Here is a 21,377-nt window from a genome sequence, read left to right on the forward strand (position 1 = left end):
TCGCACTAGCTATGTGACCCTGGACAAGTTACTTAACCCTAATTTGCCTAACCAGAAAAAAAAATTTAGTTCATTTAACTATCTATTTTTTATTATAGTACCACACACTTAAAATTCAGTAATTGACACAGACAAATACATTCTTGTATTTCTTGCTTTATGGTGTCTCTCTTGTCAGATAGTTATGATGTGGCCAGTAAAGTTTCAGAGGGACATAAAAATCAAATATCATAAGTTTTAGTGTAGCATTACACTTGTAACAGTCAAAGATGTTTAGGAAGACTTCATTTTGAAGTATGTTTTTTCCTAATGACACACTAGAAGAATCACATAGCAAAATCTAATCATGTATGTTTATGACTAGCTATTAGACTTTGTGTTTGTGTGTATGATATTTAAATTAGAAAATAATTAAGATGTAAAACTCTCACCTGACCACTGATTCATTTAACATTCTTTATCTTACTGATTAGTTTTTAATTGGAGTATGTGGCTATTGGCCAGGTAGTGTTCAGCCTGTATTATGTTGTTTTATAGTTGTATTCATTTTGAGGTTACTTCAGAAAAAGGAAAGTTAAACCACAAAGTCCTTTGAATGATTTGCTAGAATCATGTCAAGTTTTTCCGCTTGATGTGTTTTACTAATCTTCCATATTGCAGGACTTAAGTAACTTTTTAAGGGGATAACTTTCTAAAAAGGAGTTTGAATATTTTCAAAGGCACATTTTATATACAATGTTGAGAAAGATGATTTCTTTGAAAGATGATTTTCAAATTAAATCTTAGCATGCTATGATTTCAAGACTGAAGGCTTTCAGTGAGTAAACAAGGTAGAGGTGTTACCAAGATAGATAATTGAGTAAATAGTTATTTTCTTATCTATACATTCATTGAACCATATATTCAAAGACATGAAGATTTGTTATCAATGTAAGTTAGTGATTTTATTGGTATAGGGAATAACTAGGTGAGGAAACTCCATCTATTCATACAGGGCAATACCCTCTAGATCCCTAAAATACCAAGAAGTTGTATCTCTTGCTCAGCATCACACTGCCAGTAGATGTCAGAGGTGGAACTTGAACATATATAGGCCTTTTTGGCTTCCTTATGATATCTGCCTCATCTGCATGAAACATAAATGAGTGAATATAATGAAATATTCCTGTGCTATAAACAAATGAATATAATGAATATAAAAACAAATGAAAAGCAAGTTATTAAAGACTTCTATAAAATGATTCAGAATAAATAGAACCAGGAAAAAAATAAACACAGTTTATATAGTAATGTAAATAGTAAAACAGTGACTAAAGCTGTTTTTCATCCCTTCTTTCTCCAGATTTGGAAACTGTCTTCTACTCTTCTTTGAAGTAGAGGCTATGAGTGCAACTCTGAACATACTGCCAGACTTGATTGATATGTTGGTTTTACTGACCTGCATTTTTGCATTTTAAAATCTTGTTATTATGTGGGGTAATTACCTAGATGATAGAAAATGGATATTCAGACTGTCCCCAAAGTCTTAGTGTTTAAAAACCACTCTAAAGAGTTTTGAAATACCATATATTTGAAAATAAATGTAATATGAAGACAAAAAGCTATCAGTAAAGTCCTTACATTTAATGTCTTTGTTCTGGCCTAGATAGTTTCAAACTCAGGGTGATTAATCTTACATCAAAATTGCTTATAGTAACTATAAAGTATTTCAGAATTTTTTAATGGTCTTCTGAGACCATTAAAATGGCCTGAATAAATGAGCATTTTTTGGATAGCAGTTCTATACTTGTTACCAGAGATTAAAATGTCCTAGTAGTGTTTTTCCACTTTTAGCTTCTGTGATTCTGTCCTCAGTTACATTAGTTTTCCTAATTTTTTGATCAGAATTCTAAAATCAATCTTTATGATTACAGTAGAAAGAAATAGGTATCTAGAGTAAGAAAGTTCTAAGCCCCCAAATAGTTTGCCAGTATACAGATTTTTTGTTAATCCAAAAGTTTTCCATTTCTCTTACTACATATATACAATTTTATATAATTGTAATTTCTAATTTTTTAATGAATTTCATGTGCTCTTAATTTCATAGATATAAATATCTTGATTTTTTGCTATATTTTGCTATATTGATATTAAATATATTTTGCTCTAATTACAAAAAAATGCCTTCTGAAGTAGCTTTTTTAGTCCACCAGAAAACCTAGTTTATTGACCATAGCCATTAAAATGGCTAGTCTCCATGGCCCCTTTTAAAATAGTGCCAAATAATAGCAATAATAATTAGTTATTTCAGTTATATGTGATTGCTGGCTGACTTATATAAAGGTTACTAACTTAAGATATCACTTTTTATAAGATTTTCTCATTGTTTTTGAAATCCTTTACTACATAAGACTGCTTAAGCCATTAATGCATATAGTTAGATTCCAAAGAAAGTGGAATAGGACGAGGAGGGGAAAATAGAATTGGTGATGACCAAAATGGAAATATTGGCAGAATAAGATTATGAAAACTTAGCAATTCCTGGAATAAGTATTGCCTAAAATAAGAATTTGACTTGTAGGTTAAAAAGCCACATAAAGTCATCTGTCAGCTTAAGTTCTCAGAGCCAATTTATTATTTCTATTGTTCATATTTTTGCAGAAGTAAATTTTTAAAAGTAAGAAATGCTTGATTACCATCCCCATTATACTTAAAACCAGCAATAAAGACTCAGTGTAGTACAGTGGAGAGACCACTGGACTTGGAGTTCAGAGAATTTGGCTACCAATCCAGTCTTTTAGTATGATTCTTGTATTTTGGCCTTTCTGAGCCTCAATTTCCTTATCTATGAAAAAAGAGAGGTCTCTCATAGTTCTAAAGCTGTGATCTTAGATGGTCGATTTTGGCTTTCCCTAGTAATTTGAAACATATAAAAATACCATAAGCACTCACCTTTTGGGGTGGAGGAGGTGGTATGCACTTATCCCTTAGGGATACTATATAAATGCTCCCTATATACTTATACAAATATATATATGTATATATATATATTTTTTTTTTTGAGAGTAATATTTCTTTTCCATGTACACGCTTTAGAAGATGCCAGATCTTAATGGAATCTTTTTATTTCAGAATTAACAAGATCGAACTTCACCTCATTATCATTTAATTTTACCATGAATTTAGCATTTATACACAGCTTTCTTTTTTAACTACTATATTGCATACCAAGTAATAGAAGAAATATTCATAATATTCATATGCCTTATCCTTGCTACTAGATAGCAACTTTCTGCAGGACAAATAGTCTTGGATATCTGTATTCTGTAGTGAATAATAAACAATTTCTGAATGAGTGAGTATATTTTTCCCCAGTATTACTGTTACTTAGTAAAAATGAGCTTTTGGAAGAAAGGTGGTAAATAAACTTATGCCAAGATTTATGTAATAAAAACATATTTGAATGCCTACTGTGTGCAAAGTGTAAGACTTTGGACGTCATGAAAGATATAAAGGTGGTCTCAATTATGGTTTCACTTGTTCAGAGTGCTTATGCCTTTCAGATAGGTAGAAATGGTTAAAAAAAAATGTTGATATCTTTTGATTGTACTTGGATTTAAGTGAGGCAGAGTCGCTCAAAGTCATCATCCTCACTCTCTTCCAGAGCCATCAGTAGCAGGATAAAGTCAAGATGATTGGTCACGATTTCAATTATTGTGGATGACGTTGGTTAGTGTCTTTGATAACTAAACACATCTCAAGTTCTGCACAGCACCTGCTTTACATGCAAGACTGTGTGCTTGCTCCCTTGCTTTTTAGCAGAACGTTTTCAGCCATGTTATCAAATGCCTTCAGTGAGAGCAAAAATGGCATCAAAGTCAGCTACCACACTGAGAATAGTTTCTTCAACTTGAAAAGGCACAAGCCAAAACTGAAACGGAGGGAGTATTGCTGTATGATTTTTTTTTTTTGCTTGCAGATGATTGTGCACTCAGTGCAGCCTCCAAAGCTTGAGATGCAACAAAGTATGGACTGATTTTTCTGCTTGTGCTAATTTTGGCCTAACAATTGACACTAAGAAAACACAGGTACTCCCATCAGCCAATACCACACCATTCATATGTGGAACCATTCTGTTACAACAAATGGCGACGTTTTGAATGCTGTGGATAACTTCACTTATCTTGGCAGTATACTTTGCAGGGATGTCCATGGTAATGAATTGCCAGAGCTAGCTCAGTGTTCGGGTGGAACATTATCAAAGTGAAGCCGTACAGAGCTGTTGTGCTAACTTGATTGTTGTATACCTATGAAACAAGGACAGCATTCCAGCTCCATGTCAGGAAACAACAAAATTGCTTCCATTTGGATTATCTTAGGAAGGTTCTGAAGATCACCTGGTCCTGGTGGGTCCTGAAGACCCTGAAGTCTTTTCTCAAACTAAACTTCTTAGCAATGAATCTCTACTGCAGAGAGTGCAGCTTCTTTGGGCGGTGACACTGTTAGAATGCCAAATATACACTTGCCAAAAAGACTACCTTATGGACAGTGATCAAGCCTCTTTTAAGAACTTTAAAATTGATTGTCTGACATGGAAGACATTGACACAGGGTCACCCAGCATGGCATGTCCTCATCAGAGAATGTTCTGTGCTCTATGAGCAAAGCATAATTTAATTAGCTCAGGAGAAACATGAGATGCAGTTAGAACCAATTGTATCAGAGCATTCCAAACTCGTAGGTCTGATCAGCCACTGACAGACATACTATCTTGACTTTAACATAGTGATATCATTTTGGTTCTCTTCAAGAATGGAGGACAACATCCAACCAACCTGATATAGGGAGGTTGAGGCTGATTGATTTCTTGAAACTGAAATGCAGTAAAGTTAAAGCTATTCTGGAATCCAACAGTATGTTATTTATAAGAAATACTTGAAACAAAAAGATATACACACAGTTAAAATAATACATTCTGCTTGTTATATTTCAGCCAAAATATCTGAAGCATGTTTTGAACTCAAATCTTTCTGACTTCATATCTGTTGTTGTATTTACTTCAATTGCCTTTATGAAAACCAACATATAAAGAAACAATAATACATTCTTTGAGAAAAGATTTACAACTGACCATCTAAAAGAAAAAGATCTATCATTATCTAAATTATTCATGGAACTTTAGTTCCCTACAGAATATAGTTGACCCACCTATTAAAATTCAATAGTTATTTAAAAAAAATAATAATAGTTTTTTATTTTTCAAAATATGTGAAAAGATAGTTTTTAGCAAAACCTTGTGCTCCAAATTTTTCTCCCTCCCACCCCCTTACCTTAGACAGCAAGTAATTCAATTTTGGTTGCAGAGGTGCAGTTCTTCTTAAACATATTTCCACATTTGTCATGCTTCACAAGAAAAATGAGATCAAAAAGGTGAAAAAAAAATGCAAACAATGAAATCATCAACAAAGGTGAAAATAGTGTGCTTAACCACATTCAATCTCCATTGTTCTTTCTGGATGCATATGGCACTTTCCATCCCAAGTTTATTGGAATTGCCTTGAATCATCTCATTGGTGAAAAGAGCCATGTCTTGTCACAGTTGAATGTTACATAATCTTGCTGATACTATGTACAGTGTTCTTTAGGTTCTACTCATTTCACTTAGCATCAGTTCATGTAAACCTAGGCTTTTCTGAAATTTGTCTGATCTTTGTAACTTTTAAGCTAATTATTGCGCTATATCATTTTTTAAAAATTGATTCTATTCTATTGGGTTTCTTTTGCTTTCTTCAATAGACTCAGAATATTAGAACTGGGAAAAACCTTTTTTCCCCTTTTTTTTCTTAAATAGTATTTTATTTTTCCAAATACATGTGAAGATAGTTTTTAACATTCATTTTTGCAGAATTTTGTGTTCCAAATTTTTCCTCTCTCCTCTACCTCCCCTCTCCCCAAAACAGCAAGTAATATGATATGGGTTATACATGTATGATATTTTAAAACATAATTTCCATAACTGTCATGTTGTGCAAAAAAAAAAAAAAAATCAGACCAAAAGGGAAAAAAAGAAAAAAGCAAAGAAATTGAAAAAAAAATCATGAAAATATAGTCCATCCATGTATAGTCTCCATAGTTCTCTCTCTGGATGTGGATGACATTTTCCATGGGAAGAAAGAATGCTTACTTTTTCTTTACTTTTATCTTTGACATAGTATTATTTACCCTCTGTTTGAATATTTTTGTAGCTTAATTTTTTTTTTAGAAAAGTGATTTCATTTTTGATAGCTCTTAAGCTCTTAATCATTAGCAAGTTTTTCTTTTTACAGATAAAATTAGTCTTGACCCAAGTTCAAATTCTGTTTCATGTACTTATAGCTGTATGACCCTGGGCAAGTCACTTAAACCTCTCTGGCCTTCAATTCTCCATTTTGCCAAATCTATTTTTTAAGAAGTCTTTCTTGTCAATTTCTGTGCTTCCTTTTCCAACTGTTAGTTTTTTTCTCCCAAGCTTTCATAATTCTCCTGCATAGCTTTCATTTCTTTTCTGAAATTTTCTTCTGTTTCTTATGATTTTAAAATCCTTTTTGAGCTTTTCCAGGAGAATGTTTTGCGCATGAGAGCAGTTCATATCCTTTGATATTTGAGATTTCACATGTAGGCATTTTGCCCTTCCTATCCCCTTCTGGATTTGTCTTCTGATCTTCCCTGTAGGCATAGTAGCTTTTTATGATCTGGGTTCCTTTTGTCTTTTTATTCATTTTTTAATAGTTTAGCTCTGCTCCAGGGGCACAAGGAAGATGGTCCCAAGCTGCTTTTGTAGGGGGACAGACATCTTTCACTGACTCTGGAGTTGATGGTGCTTCTGGCTTTCCCACTGTAGTGTTGGCCTGGTCTAGACTCACTGTTATGCTGATGTTTAGAGGCTTGCATTTTGCCTTCTGTACTTGATTTAGAGGTCTCATAGCTGGCATGCTGAGCCACTGGCCCACTGAGTCAGGACAGAGGGGTCAACAATGCTGGTCTGTACTTTGGCTAAGAATTTATTGCAAGATTCCCCACACTGCTCCTGTGCTCGGTTGTATCCATCTACCCCAACCCCCTTAGTGAAACATACATTTCCAGAAGTCCTTCCAAGATATCTTAAGCTGGAAAATTGTTTACTCCAAATGTTTGAGATTTCTGCCACTCTAAAATCAATTCAGAGGTTTGATCTTGTGTTGATTCTATGAGAAACTAGGGAGAGCTCAGCTATGTCCTAACTTTTCTCCGCCATCTTAGTTCTGCCCTCTTCTCCCTTCAGTTCTCCCATTTGTAAAATGAATGGGTTGGCCTTGATGGTTTCTTTTCCAAATCTTTTCCAGCTCTTGAAGCTATTTATACCGTCTTCTCTGTAAATTTAATATGCACACTTATTGCAAAACAAAGAACAGATCTTTTCCCATTCACTTATTTTAAGAAAGATAGTAAACAAGCATTTACTGTGTGGCAGTTAAAGTGCTGAGCTGTCATTTTCTAAATTATATCATTTAAGCCTCAAAACAACCTTGGGAGGGAGCTATTTTATAGTTGAAGAAACTGAGACAGACAAACTGAAATAGCTCATAATTAGAAAGTCCCAGAGGCCAGATTTGAATTCTGGTCTTTCTGACCCCAGACCCATTACTCTTATTTATCGTCTTAGGGTCTAACTATATTGAGACTATGCCCTTCTTTGATTCACACGTTATTACACAGCAGATTTTGTTGTACTTGTACAAAAGACTGCTTTTTGTTGCATTCATGACTCCCATCTTGTTGCTGCAGGAGTCTCCCCTGGTGTCCTGAGATTGAGAGGTCCAGAAGCCTCCAACACTGCTGCTGATTCTGAGATCCAGCTTTGTTTTTCTGGATCTGGGCAGGAGCTGGGGCCAGGGCTGGACCTGCACTGGGATCCCACTGTAGTTCTACAGAGTTTCTTTTTATTGACTTCTAGAATTCTCTTTGTTGTCTTTGGTCTAAGACCAAAATACTGGTGGAAGTCACCAGTATTGCCGCTAATTCTGAGATTGAGACTGGGGCTGGATCTGAGTCCGAGTCCAGGTCCAGGTTCAGGGGGATGTGTGGTGCACACTGCCCCGGGACTGCACACTAAACTCCTACCTTGGTGTCACAGACCGTTTCTGCTGAGCTTCTATGTTGCCTTCAGCTGGAAAACATTCTACTCCATCTTTTTGGGTGTTCTGATTCTCTAAAATTTGTTTAGAGTCATTATTTAAAGGAATTTGGGACAGATTGGAGGTGAAGTTGGGCCAGTTCCTGCCTTTGCCATCTTCGCTCTACCTCTGGTTGGAGATGCTTTTTTTTTTCCATTGTGAAGTTTCTTTTTTTTTTTTTTTTTTAAATAGCTTTTTATTGACAGAACATATGCATGGATAATTTTTCAGCATTGACTCTTGCATTTGCTTCTGTTCCAACTTTTCCCTTCCTTCCCTCCACCCTCTCCCCTAGATGGCAGGCAGTCTCATACATGTTAAATATATCTTAAATATAATATATGTGTACAAAATATGTACACATATATATACAGTTCTCTTGTTGCACAAGAAAAATTGGATTTAGAAAGGTAAAAATAACCTGGGAAGAAAAAAAAAGCAAGCAGTTCTCACTTATTTCCCAGTGTTCTTTTGCTGGGTGTAGCTGGTTCTGTTCATCACTGATCAATTGGAACTGAATTGGATCTTCTCATTGCCGAAAATAGCCACTTCCATCAGAATTGATCCTCATATAGTTTTGTTGTTGCCATGTATAATGATCTCCAGGTTCTGCTCATTTCACTTAGCATTAGTTCATGTAAGTCTTTCCAAGTCTCTCTGTATTTATCCTGCTGGTCATTTCTTACAGAACAACAATATTCCATAGCATTCATATACCATAATTTACTCGGCCATTCTCCAATTGATGGGCATCCATTCAATTTCCAGTTTCTAGCCACTACAAAAAGGGCTGCCACAAACAGTTTTGCACATGTAGGTCCCTTTTCCTCTTTAAAGATCGCTTTGGGATATAAGCCCAGTAGTAACACTGCTGGATCAAAGGGTATGCACAGTTTGATAACTTTTTGAGCATAGTTCCAAATTGTTCTCTAGAATGGTTGAATTCATTCACAACTCTAGTAACAAAGCATCAGTATCCCAGTTTTCCCGCGTCCCCTCCTGGTTGGAGATATCTTAACAAGATATTTCACCCCCTCTTCATTCTGGTTTTGTTTTGGGTGGGGAGTTAAGGTTTTTTTTTTTTTGGCCAGGCAGTTGGAATTAAGTGACTTGCCCAGAATCACTTGGCTAATAAGTGTTCTTCATTCTGTTTTAACAGTATTTGTGGAAAACTAACTTTTTTCATATGAGGGAATGAGAACATAATATGTAAAATGTAGGCCCAGTACATTTGACTTGAGTTTTGGATAAATTCAAGAAAAAAAAAATCAATAAATGGTTAATGAAAAGGAAGCAATGTGAAGAGTCATCATGGCTTTGTCACAAATAGGTCATAGCAGATTAACTTTATATTCTTTTTTATTGTGGTTACTAAAATTATAAATCAAGCGTGTGCTATAAGTTTTTTTTTTTTTTAACCTAGATTTTGACATAATATTTCCTAGGATTAATTACCAGCTAGAAACCTCAGGTTAACCTTCAGAATAACAAAACATTGTAGTGCTGTTAAATAAGGATGTAGGAAAGATAGCTAAGTTTTGTGGAGATGCTGAATTTGGTTTTGGTTATTTTGAGTTTGAGAGGTGCCAGCAAGATACCCATATCAAGATCACAATATACACATTTTGTTTCATATATACATAATTCATCCCTTAACTTTTCTACCTTCCAAGTCCAATATTAATACAAACATTTGTCTCTGTGTAGGGGTAAAAAGACAAGAGGGAGGAGAGAGGTCTGCTTCTTGTGCTATATAACTGTGTAGTAATCCCTTCAGTTTAGGAACTAGCCTGCCAAATACTTCCAGTCATATGTCAATCAGTCCTTCTGTCATTCATGGAATTTTCTTGTTTCCATCTTAATAAGATGAGACAAAAGCTAGGAACAATTTAGATATATGTGCAAAGAGTAACACATTGGCTCTTAACCTTCACTGTTATATTTGATCAAGTATCTGAAACTATTTATTATGGAAAAGGTGGAGATATATATAATATAATTAGATGGATTTCAGAACTAATTGAATGACCAAATTCAGATAAATCATTGATTGTGTTAACTTAGATATGGAGCTAGATGAGACCTTTAATTAAGGTTGTATAGTCCAAATTCCTTGTTGTACAGACGAGGCCCCAAACCACAGAAATTCACAGAAAAAGATCTGAGGATTTTGTGATGTGGCAGCCAAAAAAAAAAAAAGTATTGTAATATTTGTTTGCATTTAGAAACACATAGCTTCCAGGAATAAGTAGGCACTAGTCATACATATCTGAAGTACTGTGTCTGAGTACTGTATTCCTTTCTAGGTCCCATATATTAGGGAACACATTGATAAACCTAAAGGATATGCAAAGGAGGGCAGCCAATATGAAGGAAGATGAATTTATGTTATAGGAAGAATGGGTTGAAAGAACTAGAAATGAAGAAGAGACAAGTCAAGGAGGATGTGTATTCATATATTGAAGGACTATCATGTGCAAGAGAGATTTACCTCTTTGACTCCAAAGGAAAGAAGAATCAGGAGCAATAGTTGAATAGACAAATTAAGGTTTGATATTAGTAAAAACTTCCTAATAAAAAATAGTATAAACATCCCTGAGAATTGTTGGTTTCTTATTGAAGGGCTTCAAGAAGAGACTCTGAATGATCACTGTTGAAGTTCAATTGGGACCCCAAAAAGTCTGGGGTTCCAGACTGTGTCAGGAGGTATCTCATAAGAATTTGCAGGTTTGGACCCATTTCGAAGTCAAGGGGCAAAGTTTATTATGATTGTAGCCAGTTAAAGCAGGCTATTTCAAAAGAAGTGGGAGCAAGAAGATAAATTTATTAGGAAAAAGTGCTTCATGTTACTGATATGCTAGTTTTATGGCTTAGAGGTGGAGTTGGGGAGTAGGGTTAGGAATGGAATTGAGGAGTAGTCTGGTGTACAATTCATTATTGTTTCAGAAACTTTATCACTGAGTAACAGATTGTTAACTGAGAGCCAGCAATATTTATAGCCATAACATCTTGGTCATGTAGAGTTAACTGGGGTAGGATAATCTAAAAGAAGAAAGACATTTCCAGCTACATCATTCCCAAGGCCAGGTAGTCTTAGGCTTATTAATACATCTTCCTTCGATGCTACACCACATCAAGGTATGTTATAATTGGCATTTATTTTTTGTTTGGGCTGAATTAGATGGTCCAGCTCTGAAATTCTGTAGTTCTGTAGAATAGGAAACAGCTATGAGACTTTCAAATTTTATTCCTGGATCAACCAAAGAAATAGTTCTACAAATAAATTATGTTGGTATGTATAAAGCACAATAGCTTTATAAATACATTCATTGCTTTGTATTGAATGATAATGTAAAATAACTAATTGATATATGGCTTGGAAAATTCCAAAGATTTTTCCAGTTATCAGGTTCTGGCACATGAGCTAGAACTTTTGCATGGGGATTTTAAGCCATCCATTCTCTTAGGGCTCTTTGAAACTGTTTTGGACTTATATGCTATCCACTTCCTCCTAGTTAAAACTTTTAAATGTCTATCTATATATAGTAGATGCCCATTGTTTGATGCAAATAATCTAGTCACTTTCTCCTTTGGCCTCATAACTTCATAGAGGTTTTTTTTAACAGGGCATAGCAGATTATTCGTATGGAGTAGCATTAGAATTGTTTAAAGTATGGTCTAACCACCTTGTAGATAGATCATGTGGGATTATTCAGGACTAGAAAATTTTTGATGGATGAAGTTGGATATGACATAATAATCTAAAAGGAAAAGATTGATATTATAATGTGTGAGCAAAAAAGAAGTCAAAGTAGAAAAAGATCCAGGAAGTTAAGTTGATGCCAGAAGGTGTCCAGAGCTGTAAGCATTGTTTGTTTGATCCTCAAGTGCCCTTTCTTTATCTCAGGATTCTTAGGAGACATATAGTCATAGGATCATAATGAATTGGCTGTTTGTATCTAACAAGCTGTTATATTCCTATTGGGACTAAGATGTTGGGTGGAGGGGGTATATACTTATTTGATTTTAAGTTTAGCTGACCAGAGAAAAATGTTTTTCTTTTAGTTTTTGGCAAGAAAACTAGTCTATATAAAAACATCTGGTGTTGGTTGGATATAGAAAAGAGCATAATCATTTTTGATAAAGATTGCTTAATGGGGGTAAGTGATGCTTAATGTAAATCTGCAACTTCACACATTACAATAGATTTTAAGTAACCAATGAAAATAGATCTAGGGTTCCTGATCTTTGCAACTTGGAGCCTCACTCTCCGTGAGCTTTAAACCCAAATATCAAATTGCCTCTTTAAGTAGTTTAGTGAGAAACATGTTATTAAACTACAAATTGAGTAGTTTCTCTTACAGGTTCAGTTCTATTACAGTGAAGTCCAAGTGATTTGTTTTTGTTATTTTGTTTTACTGGAACTTTTGTTATGTTGTATTACACAAAATAAAAAGGCCCTCAGCTTAATCCATCCTTTTTTAAATGTAAAGATTTTCACTGAATACATGTTGAAAACAAATTTAACTTTGCTAAAGAGACAGAATGATTGACAAATCACTGAACTTATAAATGTCCCAAAGTAACTCTGGTCTTTTTTTTTCTGTGTGTAACTGTGGTCTTTTTTTTGTGTCTTTAATCCCATCGACAATTTATGGCAATATTGGCAGTGCATAGCACTCTTTCTCAGAATGAAAATTTTAAATAGATACAATAAAATATGTAAGGTTACAAAGGAAACCACTTATATTGAAATATAGTTATCAAAATATGCATATATCTTTAAAATTCATAGACCCTAAGAACTTTTACTCTATGACTAAAAGTTACAGGGGAGTTGACAGCTATTCTTGAAACCTTATCCTGAAGTGATTCAGTGTTACTTCATTCATCAATCAATAAATCTTTATTAAGGACCTACTGTGTATAATATATTAAACCCTGGAGATATAAAAAGAAGAGGCTGGAGAACACCACAAACTACTACCTAGTCCCTGCTCTGAAGTAGTTTACTGTTTAATGGAAAGGATAACATGCAAACAAATATAAACAAAGGTAATTTTTTTATTAGATAAATAGGAAATAATTAACAAAGGTTAGGTTTTGCTATTAAGAGTAAATGGGGAAAGACTTTCTCTAAAAGGCGGGATTTTTGTTAGGACGTAAAAGAAGCTTGAAAAGAAAATACTTAGAACCAAGAGATAGGATGTTTTGTTTTGGTAATAGCCCTGGGGGCTCAATAGTGAGCTTCAAGTATAAGAAAACTGGAAAAGTTAGAGGGGGCTAGATTATGAAAGTCTTTGAATGCCAAAGGTAGTATTTTGTGTCTTATCCTCAAGGTAACTAGGAGCCACTGGAGTTTATTTATTGGGCATGGGGGAGTGGTTAACATTATCTGACCTGTGTTTTAGAAAAATGATGGATTGGAATGGGGAGAGATTTGAGGCAGGCCATTGTTGTAGTCTAGGTGACCTGCACGGGAGTGCTGGTAATGTCAGAGGGAAAAAGGGAGTGTATTAGATTAGACATGGAGAGATGGTCTGAAAAGATAGTGAGGATACTTAAAATATATTTATTTATACATAAAAATGGTTATTATCTTTTAAGTAGTAGATGCCACAGTTGAGTTAGTGACTATTTATTTTTCATCTGCTTTGCAAGAAGTCTATCCACCTGCTCATTTTCACCCAGACTCTGACTTCAAACTTCATTTGCATAAAGGCCAACAAAAAGACTGCTAGCATGGGTTCCTCAGGTCTTATATTTCTACTTTGTAATTAAGCGCATTGTACGTTTGTAAACTAGATTATAGAAATGATTTATTATAGTTAGACTTGAAAAACTCGAACAAATGATCAAAAAGGCTGAAATACTCTAAAAAAAAAATCTTGCTTCATAATATTTAGAATGCTTTAACGTTTCATTCTTTTTGGAATGAAAAGTTTGAAAGTCATATTCCTAACTATCTAATGTAGGAGGAAAATTATTACAGTTTTACACAGAGCAACAGTCAGTGCTAATGTACAACCAAATCACTGGGATTTTTTAAAAAAAATCTAAATGTTTAGGAATGTAGAGTCATTTAGATAGGGCTGTTGAAATGGCTAGTGGTCTTTTGATGAAAAGAGACATCTGTACCCAGAGAGAAGACAGTGGGAAATGAATTTGGACCATAACATGATATTTTCAACCTTTTTGTTGTTGTTTATTTGCATTTTGTTTTCTTTCTCATTTCTTTTTGATGATTTTTCTGGAGCAGCATGATATTTGTGGAAATATAGAGAGAGAAATTGCAAATGTTCAACATATATTGGATTACTTGCTGACACGAGGGGAGTGGGGTAGAAGGGAAAGGAAAAAAATTAAAACATGGGGTGTTTTGGGATGAATGTCAAATTATCCATGTGTATGTTTTGAAAATAAAAAGTTTTAATTTAAAAATTTTAGTTTAAAAAAATGTGGGTAATAAGATAATGTAACTCCCATTTTACCCTTATTTATACATATTTTGCCTTTTAAACAACTCATTTTTGAGTGTGAAAAAACTAACAAAAATGTGTTGTATTGCTACAAGAAATACAAGCTTGAATGGCAAACTCACTTTAAAAGTCTTAATTGTATGAATCAGAAATCCAAGTAACTCATTTTATTTGAAATTATCCTGGGATTGGCAAGTCTTAGTTGATTCTCCTAACCTTTTCATATTAAATTTCACTTGCATAAAAATCTCATTAGAATGATTATATGTCTCACCATGAAATAATTTGTTTTATTTTTCAGTTAATAAGTATTTTCTCTTCCCTGTTTTATTTCATTAAAAGAAAAAACCCTGGTAACGAATATACACATTCAAACATGACAAATTCCTACATTGTCCATGTCTAAAAACATTGAATCTTGAAATCCATCTCCTCTGGCTGAAGGCAGATAGCATAGACCTCTAAAATCATGATTAGCCATTACATTGATAAAAGATTTGAAATCTTTCAAGTTGTGTGTGTGTGTGTGTGTGTGTGTGTGTGTGTGTGTATTCTACCGTTTTTGTAGAAGCATTTATTTTTTAAAATGACAGCACAAACTAATCACATTTATCCAAAGCAATCTTTTGTGATCTTGGAAACACTAAAACAGTGTGAGAACCTGGGCTTGATCCCAGAGGGTTAAGTGATAATTAATTTGAGATCATTTTATGGGTCAAATCCTATTTTCCCAGGAATAGGCATTCTTGGAGTCTTCAACAATTTCTCCAATTCTTATTTCTTATGCTCTTTAAAAAAGTGGATTATTTGTTCCCTTCCTCCCTTGGCAAAATAAATCTTTCATTTAAAGAGAATCCAATTCTGAACTAAACACACTGCTTAGCTAGAATCAGTTTTTCTTGAATTTTTCAGGCCATTCTAATTTTGCCTTTAATATTTTCTTATTTTCACATGTGTTTTATAGTTATATTTGTATATGATTCCAATAGAGTGTAAATTGCTTGAAGGTAGCAATTATGTTATTTTTCATCTTTATAATGAATATTTGTTGAATGAAATCAATTTCCTTTGATCTGTTTTCTGCCCCCACCACTCTTGTAAAAACTTTTTTTTCTTCCCTAAAGTCAGGGGTTCAAATCTGGCCTCAGACACTTAACACTTCCTAGGTATGTGACCCTGGGCAAGTCACTTAACTCCAATTGCCCCAGCAAAACAAACCAAAAAAAAAAAACCAGAAAGTTTTTTTCTCAGGCTGTCCCTAATCTTTTTGCCAAATCCAGAAGACGTTGTCTTGATCTCAACTATCGGGTCAATGCAGACAGGCACACATTTCCTCCTTTCTCTGCTATCCCAGGAAATTCTCTTCAGACCTCACTTGTGCCTTCTCCAAAGTTATAAAGCCTGGGGCTGGAACTCAGTTTAATCTCTTCCTCATGGTTTTTCCCTCCTAACCCTACAAAATCCCCAAACCTTCTCTTCTTAACTAACTTACTTATTCATGAACTATTCTTCTAATCTAATGTTGAAATTTTGTTGATTCTTTTACCGCCTTCTAATCAGTCACTGAGTTATTCTTCCTTCAAGTCTCCCGCTTTCTCTTTTTATATCACTTCCTGCCATCACCCAGTGGCTGCTCAACCTAGTGTTGGAATAATTTCCTGCTTAACTAGTCGTTTCCTATTCCATTTCATCCATTTCCTATTCCCCAACTACCTCCTAAAAGACAGCTTTTATCATATTGCTCTGCTTTTCAAAAACCTGTTACCTGACTCTTTAATAAATTGCTGCTTGTTTGTTTTTGTTTTTCCTTGCTAATCAGCCTAAGTGTTAACTTTGTAGCCAGGTATGGAAGATTCATTTTATTAATTAATCTGAGAAAATGACTGCTGGAAGTACTATAATGAAAAAAAAAATTTAAATGTAGTATCCTAATTTCATTTAAATAATAAGAACAGGTCTTTTCCATTTAACTTCCTTAACAGAGTTTTCTATTTGGGGTCTTGGTTATATGCTTTTGTCCTGGTTTGCAGAGCCATCTTTCTCTGTGATGATGGTAATGATTTTGACTAAAGCTATCCATTTCTAATAGAAATAGTATGTGATGATAATGATTAAATTAGTTTGTACCCTTGTACCCATTGAAAAAGATGTTTCCTCTTCCCTCAGATTTTTAGAAGATTGACCATTAGTGAGAACTTTTAAAATAATAAGCTGAGTATGAAGGATGTTTGGGGAAATATTAATTAAAGATTTTTTATAAAGATATCTTTAATTGGTTTAAATTTGTTAGAGATTTTTTTATTGTATCTTTAATTGGTTTAAATTTGTTAGAGATTTTTTTATTGTAGGAGTGCTTTTACCAGGACTGAGCATTGTGTTTTAAATGATGTTGAAGTAAAGTTAATAAGTATTAGAGTTCCTACTTGTTCTAAGTCCTAGGAATAAAAAGAAATGAGTTAAAGAATGCCCTTTCTATAGGAGCTTACATTTTACTGGAGAAATATAGCATGTACACAAATAAATATAAAGTATGTCTAACAACAATACAAAATAATCTCAGACAATGCTAACAGCTTGAGGCTGGATGCCAAGAAAGGCATTGGATAGGAAGTGATACATGAATTGTAAGGTATAGAACTGAGGAAATCAGTGCATTCTTGATGTAAGGGAATGTTTTATGTAAAGGCATGGAGGGGAGAAAGTGAATTTTTTGGTACTGGAAATAAATCATGCAGGGCAAAGCTGTGATTATAGGAAGGGGAATTAAATGTAGCAATATGAAAAAGACAATTGTGATCTAAATTACTATTCTGGGAAATTTATATTTTACCCAGGGACAGTTGAAGGCTACTTGAAATTTTTAAGAAGGGTCTGGCTTGATCAGATTTTTTGTTATGAAAATCCATATGGTAGTTATGAAAATCCTTTCCTTGGAGAAGATAGACCCATTTGGGAGGCTGGTGTAATAGTCCTGGTGAGAGAAAAAGACCCTGACTTAGGAAAGTATGTATGTGAGATCAGAGGATAGATAACAGAATCAACATTATTTAGTAACTGATCAGATATGGAGACTATAAAGGAGAGAAGAGAACACAAGAATGACTTCAAGGTTGGGTATCTGGATAACTGAAAAGATGATAATAATCTCAACAGATCTAAGGAAGTTTGGAGGTAGGATGATTTTTAAAACACTTTTTTTTCCCCCTGGGATAGTTTTTATTTCTACTATTTCAGCAGAGCAGAGAGTTTCTTAAACTTGTGGAACTTTACATTTTTCCCCCCAGATGTTCTCAAACAATGATGAAGCTGTGATCAATAAAAAGCTTCCCAAAGAACTACTGCTAAGGTAAGTCTGTGAAATTAGAATTATTTTGTTTCTCTTTTGCATCTAATGCCTATTATAGATAATTATTATAATTTGTTTGGACAGTCTTATGGACAGTCTTAATGTTTTTTTTACTGCTGCTGCTACTGCTGTTGTTTTATCAATAGCAAATGTACATTGTTTATTGATCAATTCTGATAAAAGTCAAAAAATATTAAGCATTTTCTGTGTGCCATGCATTGTGCTGAGGTATAGGATTACACAGAATGGTAAATACAGTCTCTGTTCTTGAGGAGCTGACATTCTTACAAGGAAAATAACATATAAATGACTAGATAATATATGAAATATATTCAGAGTAAATAATTTGCAATATTAAAGGGGAAGATATTAGTAACAGGGAGGATCAGAAAGGCCTTTTGCAGAAGTGAGATTTGTGTTGAGTCTTGAATAAAACTAGAGAAACTGAGAGGCAGCTGTGAGAAGACAGAACACTTCAGATATGAGTTCAGATAATACATACAGAGATGTGAGTTATAGGGCCATGTTGGAAGAACTACAAATGATAACCATTTATTAGTTCCTTTATAGCATGATTTTAAAAGGAGGATATCTTATTATAATTTCTTCTCCATTCACTTTTTTTTTAAATGTGAAAAAAGTATATAAAATCAAAAGTTGAAAAATACCAGAAATTTTCCTTGTATAAATACAGAATTAATTATAGGTGCCATTTCCTCCTGTTAGTCTAGAAATACTGGCAATAGCTATAAGACTAGAATGATAGTAAAAGCATAAATATAGGCAAAGAGATCATACAACTACACAGTATGATTTATCTAGAAAATCAGCAAAGAAACCAGTTGACACAGTAGTGACAATAAATAAGCAAGGTAAACAATAAACCCATAAAAATCAGCAGCATTTCTACACGACAATAACAAAGTCCAGAAAGCAATAATGGAAACAGATTTTCTGTTGAAAATCAGTTTACAATGGCTCATCAAACATATATCAAGCAATTATTACAAAGTACTTTAAGGAAAAAATACACAGTGCTCTTGAGTTAGATATGCCAATATAATAAAAATAACAATACTACTTTAAAGGATTTATACATAACATATAAATCCTTTAAAGTAGTATATATATATATATATGTGTGTGTGTGTGTGTGTGTGTGTGTGTGTGTGTGTAGGGTTATGTCAGTCATCATCATGTGACTATTGAATGGAGCAAGACCAAGTAACAAAATTCATTTGCAGGACCAGAGCTCTAAAATTCTAAGGGAACTATGGAGACTTAAAGATGTAGGGATAGGAAATGGGGAAATAATATGCCAAACTTCATATTGAGTATTGGTTTTAAAAAATAAAATTCTGTTAAGTGAATTAGAAATTGCTGAGGCTTTATTTAGATAGAGCAAGATGATTCTTTCCTATGTAGTTTCTTTTTATAATAGCTTTTTATTTTTCAAAATACATGCAAAGTTAGTTTTCAGCATTCATCATTGCAAAACCTTGTGTTCCAAATTTTTCTCCCCTTTCCCTTCCTCTCCCCTCCCCTAGTCAACAAGTAATCCAATATAGATTAAACTTGTATAATTCTTCTAAACATATTTCCATATTTATCATGTGGAAATCAGACTAAGAAAAATCAGATCTGGGACAGCTAAATGGCGCCATGGATAGAGCATCAGCCCCAAAGTCAGGAGGACCTGAGTTCAAATCTGGTCTCAGACACTTAACACTTCCTAGCTGTGTGATCCTGGGCAAATCATTTAATCCCAATTGCCTAGCAAAAAAAAGAAAAGAAAAGAAAAGAAAAATTAGATCAAAAAGAAAAAAAATACTAAGCAAGTAAATAACAGAAAGGGTGAAAATACTTTGTTGTGATCCACCTTCAGTCCCCATCTTCTCTCTGGATGCAGATAACTCTCCCTCATAGCCTATTGGAATTGGCCTGAATCACCTCATTGTTGAAAAGAGCCATGTTCTTCAGAGTTGATTATCACATAATTTTTTGTTGCTTGCTTGCATTTTACTTTCTTTCATCTTTTTTCTTTTTTCATCTGATTTTTCCTATGCAGCACAATAATTGTGGAAATATGTATATGTAATTGCATGTATTTAAAATTTATTGGATTTCTCTGCCATCTAAAGAAGGGAGCTGTGGGGAGAAGGGAGGGAAAAATTAAAACTCAAGATTTTGCAAGGGTAAGTGTTAAAAATTATGTGTATGTTTTGAAAATAAAACAGCTTTAGTAATTAAAAAAAGAAAACAATAGAGTACACTTTGAATTGAAATGTATGAGTACACTTGATAGGCTACATTTTATGCTACCAAGTTTAATTTGACCCAGCATATGTTAATATATAGCTAGAAAATTATGCTTTTGGAAGTAAACTATTCCATTGTCTGTTGTATAATGAAGACTAGGTATTACAAATGAATTAAGCAAGTGTTCTGATTTTGGCTTACCTTCAACTTAGTCACTAATTCTTTGCTCATCCTTTCTGAAACAAAGTTCACAAGTAATGATTTTGAGAGCAGGAAACTACTATTTTGTGAAATTCACTTACCACAGATTGACAATGTGCTCTTAGAAAAGAAGACTCAGTGTATATCTAGGGTGTCGTCTGGAAATGAGCATCAGTATTTAGAAAACAAAGAATCTTGTGTCTTTAGCTAGTACAAATGTATATTTGCATTATTTCCAATGCTACTCTTATGAAGATGGTATTGATAACTACAAAAGTGAGAGGTCAAGTGATATGTACTTGATCCCATGCATACCCTGTCAGTCGTGGGAGTTGGCATAGTTTCAAGATGAAGGGGTATGACCGATGAGGGAAAGTATTATATAAGAAACTTGCAACGGGGCTTGGGGGAGGAGGGAAAGGAAGGGAGTGAAGCCAAGATGGTAAAAAGAACACACGTTTCTTTTTGACCTTACTACCCTTACACTAATTATGAAATTCAGCTTCTGAATTAGTGCTAGACTGGCAGAATCCATGAATATTGGGAGCGCAGCAAATTACCAGCAGAAGATAATTTTGAAGATCGCCAGAAAAGGTCTGTTTCAGTTGGGTGTGGGAGAAGGCCAGGCACAGGCAAGCAGGTAGAGGATGGAGGCCAGTGCATGCTGTGCAGACCTGGGACCGGGGTAGCAGGGTGCTGTAGACTCTGCATAACAGAGTATCTACAGGGAGGAATCTACACTAGTGTTGGCCACTCTGTGTTGGTTTCAAGCAAGCAGATCAGCAGAGAAGTTATAAAACACCCAACACAAATGCAGAGGGTAAAGAGTGAATGCCAGAGTCTCATGTCGGGACCTGGCCATGCCCACCAAACAACAGGAGTGAATCAGCACGGACCAAGCGCAGCTGTGGTTGCTTTGATG

General features: G+C 34.3%; 1 protein-coding gene across 2 annotated transcripts in view; it reads left to right on the forward strand.

Annotated features, from left to right (window-relative positions):
- Positions 1-21,377, forward strand: part of FBXL20 (F-box and leucine rich repeat protein 20) — a 110,535-nt gene that overhangs the window by 31,922 nt on the left and 57,236 nt on the right. The window contains exon 2 of one of the 2 annotated variants that reach the window (XM_051994631.1): positions 17,934-17,995. In XM_051994631.1, the coding sequence (XP_051850591.1) occupies positions 17,934-17,995 (62 nt within the window). Of the gene's footprint in view, positions 1-17,001; positions 17,996-21,377 lie in introns of those variants that run through there. The other variant, XM_051994630.1, reaches the window with a different exon arrangement.

Source organism: Antechinus flavipes, chromosome 4 (assembly GCF_016432865.1).
Source record: "Antechinus flavipes isolate AdamAnt ecotype Samford, QLD, Australia chromosome 4, AdamAnt_v2, whole genome shotgun sequence".
Lineage (NCBI taxonomy): Eukaryota > Metazoa > Chordata > Mammalia > Dasyuromorphia > Dasyuridae > Antechinus > Antechinus flavipes.